Source organism: Esox lucius, chromosome 19, assembly GCF_011004845.1.
Source record: "Esox lucius isolate fEsoLuc1 chromosome 19, fEsoLuc1.pri, whole genome shotgun sequence".
NCBI lineage: Eukaryota > Metazoa > Chordata > Actinopteri > Esociformes > Esocidae > Esox > Esox lucius.
In genome coordinates this window covers 11,378,767-11,402,821 of record NC_047587.1, presented here as the reverse complement: position 1 = coordinate 11,402,821, position 24,055 = coordinate 11,378,767, and the positions used below count along the sequence as shown (strand labels likewise).

At 42.6% G+C, this 24,055-nt stretch overlaps 1 protein-coding gene across 4 annotated transcripts in view; it reads right to left on the bottom strand.

Annotated features, from left to right (window-relative positions):
- shank2b (SH3 and multiple ankyrin repeat domains 2b) overlaps positions 1 to 24,055 on the bottom strand; it is a 100,034-nt gene that overhangs the window by 44,151 nt on the left and 31,828 nt on the right. For all 4 annotated transcript variants that reach the window (XM_034288307.1, XM_034288309.1, XM_034288308.1 and 1 more), the window contains exons 11-14: positions 22,271 to 22,586; positions 16,874 to 17,034; positions 15,470 to 15,583; positions 6,327 to 6,408 (exon numbers count right to left, since the gene is read on the bottom strand). In XM_034288307.1, coding sequence (XP_034144198.1) covers positions 6,327 to 6,408; positions 15,470 to 15,583; positions 16,874 to 17,034; positions 22,271 to 22,586 — 673 coding nt within the window. The remainder of the gene's footprint in view (positions 1 to 6,326; positions 6,409 to 15,469; positions 15,584 to 16,873; positions 17,035 to 22,270; positions 22,587 to 24,055) is intronic.

The following is a 24,055-nucleotide window of genomic DNA, read 5'->3' as shown; positions in this document are numbered from 1 at the left end:
CCAGAGCTTGAGAGGATCTGCAAGTAACAATGGGAGAAACTGCCCAAATCCAGGTGTGCCAAGCTGATAGAGCTATATCCAGGAACACACATAGTTGTGATTGCTGCCAAAAGCCCTTTTACAAAGTACTGAATGAAGGGTGTGAATACTTATATACATTTTTTATTTCCGTTTTTTATTTTCACAAAATTTTTCCAAAAAGGTGTTTCTGTTTTGTCATTATGAGTTATTGTGTTTAGAATGACGGCAAATATTTTACCAATTACAAATTAAGTCACAACAAAATCTGGAGAGAGCAAAGGGGTCTGAATACTTTCCGAAGGCACCGAAATATAACTAACGTAACAGAAGTTATTTGGTCAAATACTAAATGCAAGTTGCTTCCCACAAATTACTCCGTTAAGCATAACCCACACTGAGTTACTAGTACATTTAACATGATTCTTGTAGTGTGTTACTACCCCCACTGTGAACAATAACTTCACAATCAATATCAAATCATTTTGGAAAATCTGGATGTGATCCCTGATAAAATTAGCATTTGGAATATAGTGTATACAGATTGCACAAATGTGCCATTTTAAAAGAGACAAAGTACACCCCATTTTTGTAAATTGTTGATTGTCTTTTCATGTGACAACACTGAGGAAATGACACTTTGCTACAATGTAAAGTAGTAATTGTACAGCTTGTAAAAAAAGCCCACAAACAGTTTGCTGAAGACAAGCAGACTAAGGACATGGATTACTGTAACCATGTCCTGTGGTCTGATGAGACCAAGATTAACTTATTTGGTTCAGATGGTGTCAAGCATGTGTGGCGGCAACCAGGTGAGGAGTACAAAGACAAGTGTGTCTTGCCTACAGTCAGGCATGGTGGTGGGAGGGTCATGATCTGGGGCTGCATGAGTGCTGCCGGCACTGGGGAGCTAGATTTCATTGAGGGTACCATGAATGCCAAAATGTACTGTGATATACTGAAACAGAGCATGATCCCCTCCCTTCAGAGACTGGGCCGCAGGGCAATATTCCAACTTGATAACAACCCCAAACACACCTCTAAGACGACCACTGCCTTGCTAAAGAAGCTGAGGGTAAAGGTGATGGATTGGCCAAGCATGTCTCCAGACCTAAACCCTATTGAGCATCTGTGAAGCATCCTCAAACGGAAGGTGAAGGAGCGCATGGACTCTAACATCCACCAGCTCTGTGATGTCGTCATGGAGGACTGGAAGAGGACTCCAGTGGCAACCTGTGAAGCTCAGGTGAACTCCATGTCCAAGAGGGTTAAGACAGTAATGGAAAATGATGGTGGCCACACAAAATATTGACACTTTGGCCCCAATTTGGACATTTTCACTTAGAGGTGTACTCACTTTTGTTGCAAGCGGTTTAGACATTAATGGTTGTGTGTTGTGTTATTTTGAGGGGACAGCATATTTACAATGTTATACAAGCTGTACACTCACTACTTTACATTGTAGCAAAGTGTCATTTCTTCAGTGTTGTCACATGAATAGGTATAATCAAATATTTACAAACATGTGAGGGATGTATTCGCTTTTGTGAGATCCTGTACCTATCCAAACCATCCCACCATTATCGACGTAGCCAGCATTTTCAACTGCAGAGGATTTTTTTGAACACTTTGTATATCAATCAAATCAATCAAATGTATTTATAAAGCCCTTTTTACAACAGCAGTTGTCACAAAGTGCTTTACCGAGACACCCAGCCTTAAACCCCAAGGAGCAAACAACAGTAGTGTTGTATTTCATATGTCATTTGTGCATATACAATGAGTCACTGGTTAATCTTATGCTACATAAACAGTAATAACAAGGTATCAACATAAAGTACAAATGCATTGGAGTACTGGGTATTCGAACACTGGTTGGATACCAGTTGTACACATTGCTTTGCAAGTAACCAGGCCTGTAAACCAGGAGTTTCCTAACACCACTGCATGAGCATAAAATGAAGCTACGTAAGTAAGGCCTAATAGTGTACATATGTACTGTACTGTATCATTATAAAATTGCATTTAAATGATCAACTAGGGTCTCACCATAGACCTTTGAATTTAAATAATTCAACAACTATGTCTCTGTCACTGCAGTCAAATGTGGCAACAATTCATTTGAAAATAAAAAAATAAATATGAAAATTAGGCTTGATTTAAATTCCAAATATTTTACTCTGTGGAATGAATACAACTATAATTAGTTCTCTCCAGGATAGGCTGAAAGGTATATTAGTTCCCTCCGGTGGAGGGTGCAAAGTGTCAAGTCCTGACTATGGGGTGCCTCTAGGCATCTTTGTGCCTGGGGGTGATAGTCAGGGCCTGACAGTAGAGGTGCCTCTTGGCATCTCTGCGCTTCACTTGTGGTTGTCTCCAATTAGAGGCAGCTGCCCTGCATTGCCTCTAATTGGGGACTCTATTTAAATTCAGTTCAGTTAAGTTCAGTTGTTTCTGCACATTTTGTGGATCATTGTTTGTGCTGTGTGTATTGGTTGTGCTTTTTGCTTTGCTTGAAATAAAAGGAATGTTTTTGGATTATAGCCCGGTGACTCGTGTCCTGCCTACCCTTGACCGTGGCACATTAGATCACTCCAGTTTACAGTTTATATATCAGGTGCTGTTATCCAAAGCATATTACCATCAATGGATACATTTTAAGAAGCTAGGTGAAGCACACAACTCAGTAGTAGTAAGTGCACTCTACTCAATTAATTAATGGCATAAGTCAGTCCTGGGAGTTGGACAGTACAAATAATAAACATAAGTGTTGGCTATCATGCACACATTTCAGTCTGAAATTAATTCAAGTTCACTTGAGTTCAGTCTGAAATACATATTAGTTCAGACCCTAATGTTTCCAAAACAATTGCCATTGCCAAACATTTTATTTTTCTTGTTGCAGAATTTCAAACTGAAGAATCACTGGAGTAGAATAACTTCACCATGTAAGATGTAATGAACGTCTTTGTTTCTTTTTTTTTTATTATTAGGAACAGTAGGGCAGCCTGATTTCCATAAACTAGGCTACACAAGTAGACAGCATTCCAGAATGAGTAGTGTTCCAAGCCTTGGTTTGGTTCCAAGCAAGATCATGAAAGGAGCGCTGTAGAGGAAACAGCATGGTGCTGGGGAGCTTGGTTACCATGGTAACATGCTCCTCTTCGCCGGTGATCAGAACAGTGTTTGTCACAGGTACCACATTGACCTGTGGGTCATTTCATAGAGCCACAGGGGTTGGTCGATTCTTGTCAACTGATACTGGCCTTTGATCTTATTAAATTATGATTATGACGGTGATGACACTGGTGATTATGGAGATGACTAATCCTCTCCCCTTGACAGTGACTGTGGCTTCCAGAAACCCCATGCTCTACATGTAATGTAGGGATTATACCCTTTAGGAAAAACAGTATTTCATGTAGATTACATTGTCCTAGTATGAACCACAAATGCATTAAATCCAATGCTGCCTGGCTTTCCTTATCTAATCAGAAGTCCCCTTTCTGATTTTTGGAGCAGTCCATCAATTCAGATGGAAAGCCCATTTTGTGTAAATACATTTCAAATTAAAAGGTTTGAATGTTGATATTTGAAGAAAATAAAAACCTACAAAACCTGGGAATGTGTTTGGAAATACGCCTGGAAATCATGTAGTAATATTAACTATACTATTTTGATATTGTACAAACCATGTGACTAAACTAAACAACACAATCGGGTGTATTTGTTTTTACAAATAACCATTCTAATCCTCAAAGAAAACTAGTTGCGCTTGGTGTTTGAAAACAACCAAATACACAAATATTTGTAATTTCCTTTTATACCTGACACACACATATTAGCCCTGCTGAGTGGGAAACAAAACCAGACTTCTTGCATAGTTTCAACCGTGCCTGTCCCCCATGGTCCTGTTCCAACCAGGGCACGTGCCTGTCCCGCATGGTCCCGTTCCAACCAGGGCACGTGCCTGTCCCCCATGGTCCCGTTCCAACCAGGGCACGTGCCTGTCCCCCATGGTCCCGTTCCAACCAGGGCACGTGCCTGTCCCCCATGGTCCCGTTCCAACCAGGGCACGTGCCTGTCCCCCATGGTCCCGTTCCAACCAGGGCACGTGCCTGTCCCCCATGGTCCCGTTCCAACCAGGGCACGTGCCTGTCCCCCATGGTCCCGTTCCAACCAGGGCACGTGCCTGTCCCCCATGGTCCCGTTCCAACCAGGGCACGTGCCTGTCCCCCATGGTCCTGTTCCAACCAGGGAACGTGCCTGTCCCGCATGGTCCCGTTCCAACCAGGGCACGTGCCTGTCCCCCATGGTCCCGTTCCAACCAGGGCACGTGCCTTTCCCGCATGGTCCCGTTTCAACCAGGGCACATGCCTGTCCCGCATGGTCCCGTTTCAACCAGGGCACGTGCCTGTCCCGCATGGTCCCGTTTCAACCAGGGCACGTGCCTGTCCCCCATGGTCCCGTTCCAACCAGGGCACGTGCCTGTCCCCCATGGTCCCGTTCCAACCAGGGCACGTGCCTGTCCCGCATGGTCCCGTTTCAACCAGGGCACGTGCCTGTCCCCCATGGTCCCGTTCCAACCAGGGCACGTGCCTGTCCCCCATGGTCCGATTGCTATGCTGAGATAGCAAAATAGCAACAGATCTAGGTCGAAGTCCCTGACCTCTGTCACCATGACCGTGTCTGAGCAGACGAGCTGAGCAGCATGCGACTGTGTCTCCATGACAACCCAGTCGGATCTACACACTGGCGGTACTGGCTGGTGAGCGCTAAGAGTAGTGTTGGATGAGGGGAGTCTTATTCTCTCTCTCTCCCCCATCGCATCCTTCACGCAGGCCCGTTTGTGTTTTTAAAACCAATTCATTTCATCAGGTACTGTGTGTGTCTGAAGGCGTGTGCTGTGGTCTAGTCACATCGGGCTCGTTGATTGATTGGGTGCAGTGGTGAAAGCGGCTCCGCTCATGACCGTGGCTTCCAGACTGATTTCTTTCCTAGGCAGAGTTTCTGAGTTCACCACTGTTTGCGTAACATTTCCCGGGATCGACAGCCCAACTGTGCACAAGGCCCCAAGCTCACGCGTCTTACATCACTAACCATCTAACAACAACATATTTTAAACACTCTCCCACCCATCTCTGTCTGGTTGGAGGCACACACACACACACACACACACACAGGGAAAGACACACATGCAGAGACACACGCAAAGACACACACACACACCTTGAATTGCATTCAGTGAGGACTGTAAATTTAGAATCCTTAAAAAAAGAAAATCCTATGTCCTAGCCCCTAACTTTAAATGTAAGACTTACTTTAACCCTAACCTCATCCCTGCCCTAAACTACCTCTAACCTTAACAGCAATAACATTTCTGTCTAAACTTAACATGAACTAAAACCTAAACGTAACCCTAACTCAACACTTAACCCCAATACAAAAAAAATACTATTCTATGTGTGAGGACCGGCCAAAACATCCTGACTTAAAACAAAGTGATACTCAAACCAGTTTCACGCTGATTGCAACTGGAGCACACAGAAACACAAACGCACATGCAGAAATATAACAAACATACACAGAGACACAAATACTGTACTGTACACTCTTCCCTCCTTCCCATTTCTACTTGCTATGAAAGTGTTCTAGGTTCTGGACTTGCACATGTGTGCTTTGTAACTGTACACTCTTATAAAGAAAATAGTGTTTTAGGGCATGTTTCCTTTTGTATAGTGGATTAGCACAATTGTCTGTCTGCAATATAATAAACGGGTTAATAATAAATAAAATATGCACATGAACATCTGATTAAAGCATGCCCCATGCAAGCTATTACAAAATGAATGGAAGTCGATTAAATAAACCATGCGCTATCTGCACAGTATTTATGGGTTCACATGTACTCCTCTCCTGCTGATCTTTGAACATTCTCTGTGGGGGAAAACTCAGATGAAAAGCTTAGTACTACTGATTATCTAAAGTTGTCTCAGTGCTACTTTTAAATGAAATTACAGCAGGTTGGGGTGCTTCCTTGGCAGCGACATGCTTCATAAGAACCTACTGTCTGATGTCAGGAGTATCATCAGTAAACCATACATGTACATTGTTTCCAACTTGTTTAGAACTGTATATTATAACAGTATTGAAGGACATTTAGCATATCCAACAATTGAAGTCCACCAACTTCAGCAAATTCTACTGAGGAAGAATCCCTGTGAAAATTAATTAATGTGAAAATTAATGGGCAATCTGGGAAAACTGCAAGTAAGCGAAGGTCTGCAGAAACAGCCAACAGGCCTCACCTCGATGCATCAAAGCTGTCGTAGGATCCCACGGTGTAGTGTCGGAAGAGTTTCCTCCTCTCGGCCCGGTCTGCCCTGGCATCTACAGGCAGAAAGAACAATCACTGAGTGATTTTTTCACCACTTTGTTGAAGGGGTGTCTATGGCAACCAGTGCATTACTTTGACCTGTTCTGTAGGGGGGCACTGGGACACTGCCAATGCAAACAAGTGATCGCCAAATGGTGACTGATTTACCAGACAAGGCCTCATGTTGCTTTGTGCCTCGTTCAACATTAAGATTGATTTGAGTTTAGTTTGGCACTAGTATGTTGGGTAAAAGTAGGAGAATTTAAAAAGACTGTCAGTTTCATATATTAAAACTGACAGGTTAATTTAAATGGTGCATTTCTAGAAGCTAGAAAAAGGTAATTATGTGTGATTATTTTGTATGCCGATTTAGGAAATCAAAGAGTGAGACATACTAAAGGCCTATGGGTAATGTAAATCAGTCACAATTACAGAGTCAAAAAACAAACAAACAATATATGGCCATCACATCTGACAACTATTTAAAAGAAACGTCTAAACTAGTGCAGAACCGACCAATAGATTAAATGCTAGACATGGCTTCACTTCAATGGCGACTACTACAGAAGCCCCACAACTGTGCCAAATGGATTTGCTTCCCCAACGCCACCTAAGTTACTATATAGTGCACACTATTATTGACCAAAACCCGATAGCACTCCATTTAAAAGCAGTGTACTACTAGAATACAGTCATTTGGGACTCCACCAGAGATAGAAGTAGTGAGATTCCTGGAGGCTCTTTCGGAGAAACAAGCAGTGCACCATATGGCACTTTATTCCCAGGTTGTGTCTCACAGCAAATTGAATTATGCAATACAAGAAGGACCCTCAGTGCACTCAAGCTGATCAAACAGCCAAGCCTGGCCGTGGTGAGCTGCCCGACAGGCGGCAGCGATACCCGATACAGTGTGTGACGGATGACTCTCGGAGCCCAGGCGTGGATCAATACAGTCGCCACTTGCAGCATTGAGATTTGACAATCGGAAGAGGTGTATTGTGTTGCCAGGTTGTCCAACCTACATCTACCGAAATCGACACAACATGAGCACCAGGGCAGAAGATGGGTACAGTGTAGAATAACTTTGGAAAGGACCATGGGTACCATCTGGTGTGTCTGTATGTGTGTATATGTGTGTATATTTTCCGTAAATTCATCCACACAATAAATTAGAAATGTCTTGATGATGTCAACTTAAGACAAAACACAGGAGCCCTCTGTCATAACGGCAATAACGAATGCAATATAGAATGTTGTAAATCTCGACATGCTTTTAATTCAACACTACTGTTCTTTGCTCCTTGGGGTTTAAGGCCAGGTGTTTTGTAAAAGCACTTTGTCACATCTGCTGTTGTAAAAATGGCTTTATAAATACATTTCATTGATTGATTGATGATTATCTAAGATTAATACGTAACACCAATAAACAATAATTATATGAATTAATAATGCATACGTTTCAGTCCGATTTGCCATGGAATACCCTTAACCAGAAACTCTAACAAACAACATTTTACTCTGGACTTTAGATACTTCCATACTAAATGCTTTCAAAAGATCTTGTTCAAGACCACAGTGAGTTGTGTTTTAGTATTGTTCTGGTCTCCATGTTGATCCTGTATTTGATGATATCAGTTGTCAGGAGCTGAGCTGCGTGGGTCTCAACACTTTCCCCTCCAACCTACTCGCTGGTTGTCATAGTCACTGATTTCTTTTCTAAGCACAGCTTCTTTGATAGCAGGATGAGTTATATGGCTTATATTACTTAAACGTACAATCCATGTGGTGAGATTTTATGCATTCTCTTAAGGGGTCCTTCCCTTTTCAAGGACCCTTCTGTTCCCTTGAAAATCCCAGCAAACGCATCATTCCACCGTACTTCTTCGCATCGTTTTTAAAAATGTAATTACACTATTACATCTCATAGACATATGAGGCACATCATTGCTTAGTCATCATCTTTGGCTTCCAACTATTGTACTGGTTTATATTTTAAGCCTTATACAGAAAACTGCAAATCTAATATGTTCTGAGACATGTCGAGATACAACAGTTGTTAGGGCCATATTACAATGTATTCTTTATAGTCCATTTGTTTCCAGAGCGTCTGTTGGTAATATGGCTTGTAAATATTTTTTTTACGTCTGCAAGTGATTGAAACTTCTTTGTACCATCCAGACCGCTCATAGAGCTAACAAAGGGCATAGTTGGATGCTTTTCTGCCCTTTCACATCACTTAATTCACATAATATCTTGGCTAAACATAGAATTTAGATGTTTAGGTTATGTCTGACAATGACCACTAATAACTTCATGAGGCAGGTGACCAAAAAACAAATCTGCCAAAGTATTGTGAAGGTTAAAACAAGGCTTCAAATGGAAGGACACATAGGCTACATGGACCTATACAGGCAATGTAGGTGTCAGGTTCAATAAATTGAGTTCTAGTCTGTGACTGTACTCGGTATTTCTTTGCCTCAGTGTTTTATGATGTGCGAAACCTGTGCTCAATGATGTGCCCAGTCTTTGCTGAACATACCTACAGAAATGATACATTTTCTGTCGTATGTGGTAACACATCTCCAGGAATTTATCTGAAGTATTGAGGATGAATTAAACTGTTAAGGTAACATTTGATTGGAAAAAGGAGGACAGTGAATATTGCTGCTTTTCCATCAACCCTATCAGCAACAACACATGGTCTAAACACCTGTTAGTAGCAATATAGTACTACTAAGACTTACTCATCAAAGAATGTCAACATTATTCATGGATTTGGCCTTTGCTAATGTTTCTAAGGATGGCTCCACAACACATCACTGAGCGCGTCAGAATGAGTTACGCCTCTGAATAGGCTGTGGTAAACCCACTCCCCCTTGCCAAAATACTGTCTACACTGATGACTATATAAAATGTGCATGCCATCCATAAAGGAGTAACATTTTCTGGATAAAAACACAACATAATAATTTCCAAATTGTCATTCTTTTAAAATCCTGCAATTTTCTTCTCTTATTGTCTGATGTGTGTCTCAGGTTCTCAGTATTCATAGAGACTGACATTAACACAAACAGCCGTTCATATAAATGGATACTGCTAACCAGTGCAGCACACATGAAGTTAATATCTTCCGCCAAATCTAGCAGGCTACTGTCGCTAAAATAGTAATTGCTAGCCAAAATGTTTATGCCTTTTCATGAAGCCTGCTGCTTGTTGTTGCCGCAACAGCTAGCTAGTTAACTGTGCAAGCATGAGCAACATGGATTGAGTTTAATGTTTATTTATGTGGCCGGTGTGAAATAGCTAGTCCGTTACCAATGCTTTCTGGGTCACAGTTATTACTGTGGTCAGAGGACTGCTGGCTAATGCCCCAGGTGTGGTGGACAAATTGCATAGGAAGCTAATCTGTAACATTGGTGACGTGACCCGGATCATTCGCTTGGGTTTTGCTCAGCTGCTGGGGTTACTGTGGAAAGATGGAGGTCAAAGAGGGGGTGAGTTTGGCCAGTGTGTCTGCGCCAGTACATTTGCTGCGTCACTAAATCTGAGACCTTAAAGTAGTTATTTCCCTAGCCTTGCAAAAGCAACTGTTGTTAAGACTTTGTGTCTAACAGTTGGCAGTATAATCAGGTCTGCTAGTTTGCATGCCGCATGGGGTGGGCAGAATGCAAGGCAGACCTACAAAGGAAACCTCAGCTTGTAGATTAGCTAATGTTTCTAGTTAGCCACTGTTGACTGATTTATGTTAGTTGTCTTGTTAGTAGCTAGGTGTACTTCTGGGGCTTAAATCAAGCATGTATTATTACAGTTTGTATTATTACACAGGTGTTAACTTAGCTAACTACCTATGCTATTGGAAGCAACCAAAATGTATATACACTGCCCTTCAAAATTATTTTCCTTCTAGGTAAAGAAAAAGCGAAATTGGGGAATTGGGGTCAGTGAACGTTCTGTCAAATATGTTTCACATCCGGTACGATCTTCAGAATTTCTAGCCCAAGGTAAATCGCAACTGGGAATCAATGCCCAGAATGTAGGCTATGCACTGTCATTCACACCATGGCAATGAGGCATCTGCTGGTGTGACAGAGGTGTAAAACACCTTTACAGCATGGGTAAAAGCCCCCAGCCAGCTACAGTACTAATGCAACGCCCTGTGTCAGTGTTGTGTCTCTGGTAACCTCCTTTTCTGGGAGGGACGTCATATCGGTGTATGTGCTGTACATGAACCTAATGTTGTTTTCTCTCTCTATCCCTAACCTTCTCCCCCAACATCTCTCCATTTCTCTCCCCGGTCTCTCTACACCCCCTCTCTCTCCAACCCACTTCCCTCCATCCATTTCTCTCCCTCTCTCTCTCTCAATCCCTCTCTCCCACATCTCTCTCCATCCCTTACCACCACTCTTTCCATCTCTCTCTCCCCATTTTACTCAATCTCTCCCTCATCCCTTTCTCCATATCTCCATCCCCCTCATCTCTCGGCTGCTGCTCTCCAGTAAAAGCTCTGGAGAACAAACACACCACTCTGTTCTCTCCCTCACCCCCCACCCTACTCAACACACAGACAGCAGGATTAAAAAAGACTACTTGACAAGAGTGTGCACTGTACTGACAGTGGCTGCTGGTGAATACTAAATGAAATCACCATAGGGGTACTGTAGCTAGCCTAGCTTAGCACAGTTAATGGCTAGCTTGGTTAATCCACAGAGAGGCTGCATCCTATCTTCTGCATTTCAAATGAATCGTCACACAACCAGGCTAATGCTGCTGTGTGTATGTGCTACAAAACTAACTGCACAAGATTCAAGCCTGAATTAATTCAAACCAAGGGAATTGTACTGCATCTTTTAGATGTAATCATGTGTATAAAAACAATGCATTATAATTGACAATTATGGATTATTCTGCCTATACATAAGCAGAAATGCATTGCTTAGAATAGAATATTCAGATATTTGATTGTATGTGCAATGAATTCACACACACTCCAAAATAAAAACATATTTTAACTGTATTTAACAGCCCAGCAGCTAGAACAGCTTACCAGTGACCAAAAGGTTGTTGGATCGAATCCCTAAGCCAGCAAGGTTAAAAATATGTCCTTCAGCAAGACGGTTATCCCTAATTGGTCCCTGGGAGCCAAAAGAGGCAGCCCCCCCTACATCTCTGCAATATGGAGGGGTGGGGATAAAGGTGGAAGTCAGATTTTGGTGGGACCTTAAGTTCAACTGACGACTAGAGTAAATGTAATTCTTCCAGATATGTAATTCTTGTAATTACAATGTAATTCTTCCCCCCCTCTCCCAACACTCACACAGTGCTGTACCTCCAAAATGAACCTTCTTTCTGGATTTGGCAGTGTCTTCCATTGGCTCCCTCCTGTCCTCTCCTCAAAGAAAAGAGTTCTTCCCAGAAAAACTCACACCACCAAGTCCCCTCCGAAGTCAGGATCCCTCACCTCTCCACCACTCCTCAGGCTAGGAAGCCTTCAGTCAGCATCCCCAGGAAGTTTCACTAATCCCAGTATGTGAACATGTAGAGGCCTTAACCATCTCCATTGAAATAAAAAGGAAACTATCTGGTAATGAAAAATCCCACGTAAGCTCTGTTCTTAGTGCAGAGGGAGAGTGAGAGGGAGAAAAAAATATTCAAAAAGAGAGAGAAAAAAATCTTGCCATGGCCCACTCCTTAGCAACCGGGCTTGTACAGTGTACAGAGGACGTTTCCATGGAAATATATCAATCAGGAATGTACATGAGTGTTTCAGTGAAAGGGTTCACAAGGCTGTCACAACTGAACGATGTTAGCAATCATGCCATCTCGGTTAACCCAGAACTAAAATGGTGTATAATTCGGGACCAGTTATGGCTACGTAGTCCACAAAAGAAAGCAATGGAACAAAGCAGAAGTACAGATCGCCACTACCAGACTACAGAATACTGTATATATTTTCCGGTAGTTATCATTGACTTTGATTTCTTCTGTTCAGTCACCTCTGACCCAGTCACCTCTGACCCTGTCACCTCTGACCCAGTCACCTCACCTTTAGAATTTACAATAGACACAAGCATTACATATCTCCTGAATCTAAAAATAAACAGTTCCAGGCCAGTATTCATTTAGAAGGAGGGGTGAACACCAAACTAACATATTTCCCCTATAAAGAGACAATCCAGGTACTGCAATTTTTTTTCATAATATACATGAAACTGGCAAATGTTTGTGGCACTGAAAAACACATTGGAACCGAGTGAGACAGATAAAGAAAGACTGAATGAAAGACAGAGAGAGACAGACTGAGAAAGAGAGATACACAGAGATAGACAAATACACAAAAAGACCACACAAACAAGAATGCAGAGAGATGTAACGGGCGGACTGACATCATACTGTCATCATCATGACTCATATTGTACTGCCACAAACCACACACAAACTACACACACACACACACACGCACACATACACACACAGCTTCCAGCTGATCACAGATGATTTGCCATTGATTTCAGTGTTCTTTATAAAAATCGACCACCATCTCCTGCACCTGTGCTGTTCAAGACGACATAAGATGGTAATCAAGGACCCCCAGGATGAAATAAAATTGTGTAAAGCAATATTATTAATTATTTTGTTGACTATCTATGCCTAAAGGAAGGACTCAGTGCCTCATAAAACATTAATAAATGATACATAGAAAGCCAAAGCCTGGCCATTTCTTTAGGAGAGGCCATTATAACATTACCATAAGACTACTATAGCGTTCCAAAAGAGTCTCAAAATGACCTTGAAGAAGCCCCACAAGATAACTGTAAAAGACTACAAAACAACCTGGAACATGCCCCACAAGATAACTGTAAAATAGTATATACAGAATGTTAGTGGAAAAGTGGATATATAATTTATGGCAAATTCTCCATTGCCATAAAGTCTAAAGTAAGCAAAGATTTCATTTTATTTAAAGGCCTAAAATAAGCCAAGTTTAAACTCTTACAAGACCACAGCCCATATCACATTTTACAGATAAATTATGAATATGGCCCACAATTTTGCAATGGTCCAGCCTGATGTTTTTTTGCAGGAAGCCATTTCATTAATTGATATGACGTATTTACTGAAGGTGGGTGAACTCCAATATTAATTACCAGTACCTACTGTAGGTCATTTTGCTCAGTTTATTTTGCCTACCCAAATCAACGCCATTTAAAATGGTTGCAGGTACTAATCCAGGCCCTAGTCATCTCTTCAACACACTGTCCTGCTAATGTCATCAACCCTTGCAAGCAGCCTGGCTGTTGTTCAAACGTCCCAAAAATGTCACCCAACTACTAAGTTGTAGCCGTCAGTGATGCTTGCAATTCATTCATTTTCTTTCTTCCTTTCCTTCTTCCAGAATGAACTTTGCTTGTTTGGTTGTCCCACCAAGCAAACTTAATCTAATGCACTGTCCTTTTTCAGTGAGTTGGAATGGCACAGCATTCAAACCGATACCATAGGAATACATTTACCATTTATCGTCTGTACTTGCATTCAGAAAGGACTGACGATAAATGGTCAGTACTTTCTGAATGCAAGTACTGATGATGAATGGTAAATTAATTCCTGTGGTATCGGTTTTCTGTACTTGCATTCAGAAAGTGCCCATAATGACCGTAAGTTCTTTGTGTGAAAGACACCAATAATGAATGTCGAAACCTGTGTGCTCAGGTTGAAGTCGATGATGTAAGTCGTTCTGCATAAGAGAGTCTGACTTAATGACTTCGGCGTTAAAATGTTGTTATCGTTATGTGATACATCATGGACCATTCTACATTACACAAGCTTGCCATATTTCAGTTGAATACAAAATACCATTTATACTATTTATTCATCAAACAACATCCCTTCCTAAACTTAACATGTGCTAAATGAATTAAAGACGATATCCTAAATAGTCTATCGGCTGCTTGTTGTCGTGCGTTTCCATTGTTGCGTTGCTGTTATTACGTGGCTACTGAACGCTGGCTGCATCGATGTGGAAGGCATTTATTTGGACCAAAATAACTTAACAGAATGTGCAAGGGGCACCAACACGCACGCGCACACACATGAATTTGCACTACGCACGCACAAATGCAAGTACATGGGCACATACATACACCCACACAGTCACACAAGCAAGCATTTTTTGGAATACCCACCCCAGTAATACAGCAGAGTTTAATGACATTTAGCGCATTGCAAGGGATTGCAGTCCAGCAGAGAGCTGTGTAGTCTCTGGTTTCAGCCCCTCTGACTAATCCTAATCCACCAGCCAGACAAGCGGAGGTCAGTGAACCACAGGAGAAGAATACAAGTTAGGTTCCACATCCATTACACGTGAGATCAACATGTTATATAATCTACTGCCGGTATTGCAAAAGGTGACTGGACAAAATAGCTCTGGCACCATAAAATGGTGGGATTATGTACAAAATGTGATTTCATTTGAAAACGATTCATCCACCAGTCTTCACTTTAACCCTCCGTTCTAGGAATGTGACGTACACACCCACTGTCTTTGAATTGGAGAGGTGTAGGAAGCCGCCACAATGAGCGATGTCAACCAATTAACGGTCAACTAGCATGACTGATTGTTTTCAGCCCTGCCGGCTCCGGGCTAAGATCGGTCACATGTCCGCTACCCTGCCAACCTGTTGATACCCGCACCCTGTGGTTGAACCGAGACTGAATTTGACGCATGTCCATTCAGTCTCCATACACACACAGTTAGTGAAGGATCCATGTGTCGGCTGGGTTCTTACTAATGCTGAGTGCTAATTGTGCTAACAGCCTGCCATGGCCAGGAGGCCCTTCACATACAGTAGGCAGAGGGTTATCAGAGCATGAGAGAGTTAGGGCCGAGCAACGAGCACTGAAAAATACAAGATGTATTTTTCTCCAACAAAACCATGTGTGTGTGTGTGTGTGTTCATGGGTGTGTGGGTGTGTGTGTGTGTGTTTGTGTGTGTTTGTAAATACAAATGGGTCATTATATACTGTATAGGCCAAGCATGCAAGCACACCAAAACACACTAACACACCCTGCAAACTTACATGGTCTGTCCTCCTGGGCTTGGTTAGGGATCTCCTCCACACACTCGGATGGGAACCACCCCACGTTACCCCGGGCACTGCCCTCCCAGAAACCACCTTCACCTATGGAGAGAACTGAGAGGGAGCGATGACAGAGAGAGAGAGAGAGAGAGAGAGAGAGAGAGAGAGAGAATGGGAGGGAGAATGAGACAGAGAGAACGAGGGGTGGGTGGGAGGGGAGATGGAAAGTTAACAGAGAAAGAAGGGGTGGAGAAAGATAAAGTAGATATAGCATGTAACGAAGTAGTAGATAAAGTAGATATAGTATGTAACGAAGTAGTAGATGAAGTAGATATAGTATGTAACGAAGTAGTAGATAAAGTAGATAAACTATGAAACGAAGTAGTAGATGAAGTAGATATAGTATGTAACGAAGTAGTAGATAAACTATGAAACGAAGTAGTAGATGAAGTAGATATAGTATGTAACAAAGTAGTAGATTAAGTAGATATAGTATGTAACAAAGTAGTAGATTAAGTAGATATAGTATGTAAAAAAGTAGTAGATGAAGTAGATATAGTATGTAAACGAAGTAGTAAAAGAAGTAGATATAGCATGTAAACGAAGTAGTAAAAGAAGTAGATATAGTATGTAGATGAAGTAGATATAGTATGTAAACAAAGTAGTAAAAGAAGTAGATATAGTATGTAACAAAGTAGTAGATGAAGTAGATATAGTATGTAAACGAAGTAGTAGAAGAAATAGATCTAGTATGTAACGAAGGAAGACGTAGTCGTAATGCTGCTATTCTCTTCCATGCAAATTTGCTTTATTACTCACTAAGAATCTAAAAAGATCTGAGCTCCACTCCTCCAGTATGCCCTGTGGTCTTTTCAGTGCCACTCGTGCTGATTCAACATGACAGCTACAGGTAAATATTAAGTTCCTTTGAAAAGGCACATGTGAATTTTAAACCAGAATGCAACATTTTCCTAAGAGATATTACTACTACTGAAGACAGAAATAACTACAGTGACCAAAAGATTAACCGGAATAAACTATAGGTGCATTGCAGTGGTTCAGAAATTTCTTGTGCAAACTTCACTCAGTGGATGTGAACAACATGATCATTTTTAACAGATTCCCGATTGACTCCTTGATGACCTCCTGCGTGTAGTCTATGTAATATATCTTAAATGAAATGTAAAACTCCTTGTTCTAGCCTCACCAGCTGCCCGTGAGCTTACATGAAACATCTGAAGCAGCGGAAGCCAGTCTGGTACATACCAGCCTAAACGGTGCTCATGTTTTGGATAAAACATCGTTTTTTAAGAGGTGTGAGTACTTCAGCAGTAGAAAAGGCGACCCATTTCAAGCACCAATTCCCAGCAGAGAAAAGCAGAGAGCAGTGGGCTGGATGCTCACCTTTGACCCTGTCGTTCTTGTACAGTGTGATCTCCCCTTCAGCTTGTGGCTGGTAGGAGTGGGTCACCACATAGTGCTTTCCCGGCACAGCGCTGTACAGTTTACGCTTTGGTCCCTGGCAATCTGAGCCACCGGAAAAGGCTTCCCGACCCCTGTGTGGGCTGGGAGGACAGAGGAGAGAAGAGGAACAGAGTGATGTCAGCCGAAGGTTAGTCTGTCATCACAAGGAAAAAAAGACTGATGGCTGCTTCTAGTCACTTATACAGGGGTAATTGTGCTGTCTTTTTTAATTTATTTAATTTAAAACACTGATTCTCATCCTGTGACCCCTGAAACCTTCCATCAGGTGTTTAAGAGGGAACATTCATAAGACAGAGAGGAGGAGGGATTGAGGATGTACACATATGTAATGCTGCAGAGATGTATGCTGTCAGCTACCTCCACGGTACTCCCACAACGGGCAATATGCTTCAGTACTAGTTGGAGACATTCACTCACATAGGTTGTACAATGGCACCCTCTGTTGGACTGCAGGGAAAGTGCACACAATAATCTACTCAATGTTGCTTGTCAATATGGCGTTGAATCACCGTGGATCAATGCCACGTTGTTGCTTGCTCTTTGGGGTTTTCAGGCTGGATGTCTGTATGAGCGCTTTGTGAAAAATGTTGATGTAAAAAGGGCTTTATACATTCGGTTCATTAATTTCCTAATTAAAAGGTGTATCGAAAAAAGGGCTGAGTAGAGAGCATGATATTCGTATGAAATAATGAGTTTGCCGATGGTGCCTTTGTTCTTTCTTTTACAAATTCCTAAACCAAGAGCACCAGGAAATATCCTGCAATTATTGGATATTGCTGGGACAGTGTAATTGCAATGAGGGTCCACTCGCATACATTCACAATCCCTTAAGAATAATATGGGAACAATAATGAAGCCTGAGGCAGTGATTTTCTTTACAACCCGACTCCTCCGTCCCGACCGTGTGGACGGAGTTCCACCTCTCGGTCTGTGGTTCTATCCTAAAACACCATGAGGAGGACAGGGAAGCTGATCAGATCTACACACCGCGCAGCGCCGTATCTCCACTTTCTTCATACAGGGAAATGGCAAAGGGGAAGGGGGCATGATGGGCTATTTATAAGTCAATCCAGTTGACACAGAAGCTTAGTCAGCCAGAGAGTTAAGGGTTAAGGTTTACAGCGGGGCAACTACTGTGCGTTCGGTTCTGGGTTAACTTCATTAAGTTGTCCATTGAACACAAGGTCGAAAAGGAATTGGATTTCTGTTTTCTCCCCAAATCCTGCAATCTGGATGCGGGAGACTGCCTCATTGGGCCCTCGGAGAGCCATCAGTGTTAACTCCATTGCTCAAGGAGAAAGCCACACATTTCTCACATTTCACAGACTCAGGTGTAGCAGCTTCTGGGGTTGCTGTTTAGATACTCTAACAGCGAGGCTATCTGCTTCAGAGAGATCTCCTACCCAGAATATGAGGACAGATTAGGATTACTGTATAAATGCTCTAACAGCTACAGTAGGCTATCTGCTTCAGAAAGATCTCCCACCCAGAATGTGAGGACAAGCGAAATCTTTAACATGAATTGATCAAGTCTGTTATTTAACAGTCATCATGACACCTAGTGTTGAACAATCAGTATTATACATTACTACTATGTGTGTCAAAGAGAAAGGGGGAGAGGGAGAGAAAGGGGGAGAGAGAAAAAGAGAGTGAGTGAGAAAGAGAAATGGAGAGAGAGAGAAAGTGGGCCAGAGCAGTACAGAAGAACAATTTCACATGCCCTCAGTGGCAGCAGCCCCATTAAACCTCTATAGAGACTCTGTCAAAGTCACAGCCAAAGGCATCCCCCATGCTAACTACTTAGCATAGCATAGAGTATTGCATCACATAAATTCCTCTGCTTTTATTTACTGTACTCTAGACGGAAACTGGACTGTCACTATGTTAATTACTATTCAGCTTCTGTCACATCCAAGGCATCCCTCATGTAAGTAGCTAGCATAGCACAAGCACTCCATTGGCTTCTCAGGTGGTGTACCGTAAAGAAACATTACAAAACAAGGCATGACATAATCCTCTATTTCCATCAGATAGAAGGGGTCTCTGTCGAAGCATGAGATCCCACTGCATCTGTTTGAAAGGCATTAGACTGTTTAACACTTGAATTGAACAGACTGAACGCAAAACAACATCGTTGTGAGGGAACCGACAATACGCATCTGAAACACTACATTTGATCGAATCCCAGCAAGCCCAGAATATAAAGAATTATACAGTTCACTGAATGAAATGATTGTATCATAGTATCATTCCACATTGAATATTCCCATGAATTAAATGAACTAGTAGAGCTATAAATGCATAGGCCTAATATCCCTTTTACTGACAATAAATAATGCAGAACCAGTGCAGTCAAACCAGAAATGTACCTTTTAATCACGACTGTCCCCTTAAACACAACTTGTGTGTGTGTGTGCGCGTGTGTGTTTATGTGTGTTTGGCAGACACATGTGACAGACTGACTGGGTAACAGACTGTTACTTCCTGTTAAACTGACAATCTGTGTCATTTTTAAACCAGGAACCAGCAAGTGACTGTCCTTCTTGTCCTTGGTGTAATAGTGGAGCATGAAGAGGCTGGTTGAGGACAAACAGTTGTCCTGTTGTCCTTGTGGTACAAGCTAAACTGTTTGGTCTTCACCTCAAAGGTCATTTGTTATTACCTGTGTGGGGAACCTTACTAGGTTATGTATAGAAGATTAGGCACGGCAAGGCTTATTTTGGAGGTATGGGCACTTAAGACTGAGCTGGGTTAACAGTCTGATTGAGGTAATCTTAATTTCCCCATATTCCTGAACAGAAAGCCTGGAACCGACAACACAGATTCTCAGACACTGTTTAACTGTGAACACGGTCTATGGAAGGTATGAGAATAAAGACATGCTTATGAATGGGATGAATAATAGATAAGAACATATGCTGATGGTATAAATAATCCAGTCAGAGGTTTATAGGACACCAGCTAGAGCACAGCTACCAGCCACAAGATACAAAGAGCACATCCTCGCTATCCACAGAGACGGTATGGCAGCCTGCTCCCAAAGCCAGACAGGTCAATGCCCTTCATAGGACACACTGTATGGCGCAATTCGATAACCAAGTCATTTTTTTTTACGTCAACCGTCCGGGGCGATGACATACCCCAAACAACACCTGCAACCAAAGACAAAGCACGTGTCCTGAATGGCCTCCTTTTCCCACAACAGTGGACCGTACTTTTGACCGGGCGCCACGGCTCACTACGTGGAATAGGGTGTCACTGGGAACTCAGTCACAGCTCCAGCCCACCGTTCATACCCCAAAATAAAGACAGTGATTACATAAGGACGTTAAATGTGGAAGAAGAGTCGTGGGTTGAGGTATTTATGCAAAACAAGAACAGGGAAGAAAAAAAAAAAGAGGTCCTCCAGAGAATCCTCAGCCAATGGATGTGTACTGTCCTAGCGGGTCTATTTCTGCACCAGTGCCGTGCTTAGGGAAAATATATATGTATTTAGAGTGTTCATCATCACCCTCAGAGTGGATGCGCGGCGCCGCTTGTCATGGAAAACAATTGGCCGTCTAATCAGGCATTTCAAGAAAACTAACAGGCGGACAATAGCTGGGATGGCCTAGATTTGTGAGTGGTGTCTTGTAGGTATGTAAGCCTTCAGAGAAGCTCCGTTATCAAGTATATTTCTGAAACATCTAAAATCGGTAGACTAGGTAAATTGCGTAACGGTGTTCCAAAAAGCCAGTGATACTCTGAACAGTCAGAGGAAAGTCAAAGACAGAGGCCCAGATGGAGAACAAGTTCTACGCCGTTAAAATAAAATACAATGAAACCATCTATTTGCTGTTGGCCTTGATAGGTGGAGAGAGGCTCTGTGGTGTTTGTCCACACAGACAACGTTACTGTAATACCAAACAGCAATTATCAGATCACATCTGAAATACACCACAGCTGTTAGTGTTTTGCATTGGACTGCTGTTGGAGGAAATGATCTAATACATTGTGGAGTAAGCGAGCTAGCTATGGAGACATACTGTGTGTGTGTGTGTGTGTGTGTATATACACACACACACACACACACACACACACACACATCAGTAATGGCCATAGCAACCAGCCTGTAACTATGGGATGAACTTGCAGTGTTCCATTTTAACTGATCCTCCAGTGAGGGGGCCAATATTCATGAATACAACAGGAAGCTTATTTACCTGGCTGAAAGTTAGTGGTACAGTAAATAAGAAAATCACAACAAATCATTATATACAAGCACAACACTGACTGAACACAGTCTGAAGACAGGCTGAACACCGGCTAAATACAGACTGAACACAGAACAGCAAATGTGAGAAAAAGCTGCATTTCAATGGGATGACTAGCTAATTCTGTGATGTCTATTATTTTTAGATTCAATTTAGAAAATTAAATGTATCTTCTATTTTCTTTTATGTGAACAGTGAGTAATTGTAGTGCTCCTGAAACGTAACAGTGATCAGGTTTGAGGTAGTGTTCCTGAAACGTAACAGTGATCAGGATTGAGGTAGGGTTCCTGAAACGTAACAGTGATCAGGATTAAGGTAGTGTTCCTGAAACATAATAGTGATCAGAATTGAGGTAGTGCTCCTGAAACAAAGGCTGGCTGTTTTTTCTGCTTCTGGAGTCTCAGACAGGGGTCTACTGTAATGAATACTTCTATTCCCTGTACTGTTCCAGACTCCACACAACTGTCCACAAACATTCAGGCCAACATCCGAACTCCCGAAGATGCATCAAGGACTGTTTCTGGGCCAACCACCACACATATTAACAAATAGCTGCTCAGCAATCTGCAATTCCCCCCATTTAGCACTTGATTCTTGACACACACTAGACTGTACCCACACGCTCACACATACTCATTTACCAGCACACAACACACAAGATCATACATAACATGTACACACATGCGCACTGACACACACACACACATAAACATGGTTATTCTACAAGCTGCCACATACACCAAGGGACGTGTTATTGGGTCAGAATGGCAACGCACTCTGTAGAATAAGTGTAAACTAAAAAGGACATGTGAAAGTCACACCCTGCAGCAGTGTTTGGTTTATATTAAGGAGGACCGGTAAGGTCCAACACATCTGTTGGTCACATGGTTTATATTAAGGAGGACCGGTAAGGTCCAACACATCTGTTGGTCACATGGTTTATATTAAGGAGGACCGGTGAGGTCCAACACATCTGGGCCCGTCCACATTATTTCACACATCACCACCCACTAGACACCTCCGAGCGGCAATGGAATCATCCGAACCCTTGTTTGTGACTGACCTGGGCTGTCGCTGGGGGGTCTGCCTCCGCGCCTCCTCCCCCAGGCGTCCCACGGAGGGCGAGCGGGAACGAGGAGGGCGGGGAGCACCCCTCCCCATGGTCCTGACTGTTCCATTAGGACTGGGCATCGGCTGCGGCCGGCGGGGGGAGAGGTTGCTTAGTGGGGAGTGGCTTGGGGATGGCAAGGGAGACCGGCTGTTCACGTTCAAGTTGTTGTCACTGTTGGAGCGGAGGAGCGTGGGGCGAGGCGCGGCGAGGGTGCTCCGTGGGGCCTGCTGGCGCCGGGTGGGTTGGACCGGCGACTCCCTAAAAGGCACTGGGACCAGGCAGGGAGAGAGGGAGGGGTTGAGGGATGGAGGACGGGAAGGAGGGGCGGAGGATAGGGTCATTTAAGCAATGTCTTAACATGGAGGAGTGCATCATCTGTAATTTCATACTGTCGTCACTGTTCCACCAAAATAAACTGGCTGACTGACAGCATGGAGAGTCTCTGTTTCAATAGATAGCCTTAAGGCATTAAGAATCATTAAGCCGTAGTGAAGATGTAAGAGAGAGCTCCTGGGCTTAGAGCAGGATGCCTAGCTGGTTGTTAAGAAGGACTCCATTCAACTCCAGCTATGACAAGACTCCTGGTGGAATTCCCCCCTTCGTTTGATGCGTCTGACTGTGGGCTCGCTCCGCTGAAGCATGTTTAATGATGGCGTTTATATCTCTGCTGCCTACTAAATACCAGGGTGGAAGAGGAACCATTCATACAGAACCACCAGGTTTAACCCAACAAAGACAGGCCCATTCTGCGGCTTTGGAAAATAGGCAAAATCTTTCGGACAACACAGGTATGAGGGAATGAGCCAATTAAAAACACTTCCAAAAGATGATTAATCGGCACGGGGAAATATTCCAGCATAGGGTAAAGCCATGCTACTGAACTACCCACCATAAAACCCTGTATTCATAAAGGACACGTGGGGCCGGGGCAACACAAATAAGTGTTCACCCAAGAAAGCCAAGCAGAGGTAAGGGGAAGTCAGCAAACCCCCCTCACCCCCCATCACCTCCAGAGAACAAGCCAATAAAGCTATGCAAAGTGTGTATGCCAAGTTCAACGTTACTATCTCAACTGCAGAATCTGCCTACTAGTTATTTATTTTCTACCTCTCGCTAAAACATTAAGGCGCTATGACCTGTTGATATTGATAATTATCCATCAAATAAAACTTTTATTTACATCAAAAGTATATCCTGCAAAACAAATACATTTTCCAGGCTAATGTCTTTGAAAACTTTGGGCCAACATTGTAAACTTTTAAAACAATGATGACAGCAGTAATCAACATATACATACAAAATGAAGAAATGTAATGCTAATGTATAGGTTGCAAACAATTTCCAAAGTTGCTAACAGTTTCTACTAAACTGTAAATAACATGCTGCTTTTTTAGGATAAATACAACGTACAGAACAGAAGTCCTTCTGTAAACTTTCAGTAACCATTGAAAACGCACACAGCCATCAAAACCTTTACAAAAGAGATTCCAAATAAACTAATATTACATACCTTCTTTCTTCAAGGCATTCAGAAAAGACTTCATTTCCCCCCCTTTTTCCTTATTGCTTAATTTTTCATTGAAAACGAAGAGCTATAAATGAATAGAAAAAGGCAAATAGAAAATGTATCCGAGTTTTGTGGGTTGAGAAAGCAGCAGAGCACAGGTCCGGTGGTGAGGAGAACGGGAGGGAGAGAGGCTGGCTGGCCAGACAGGAAGACAGGCACGCTGGTGACAG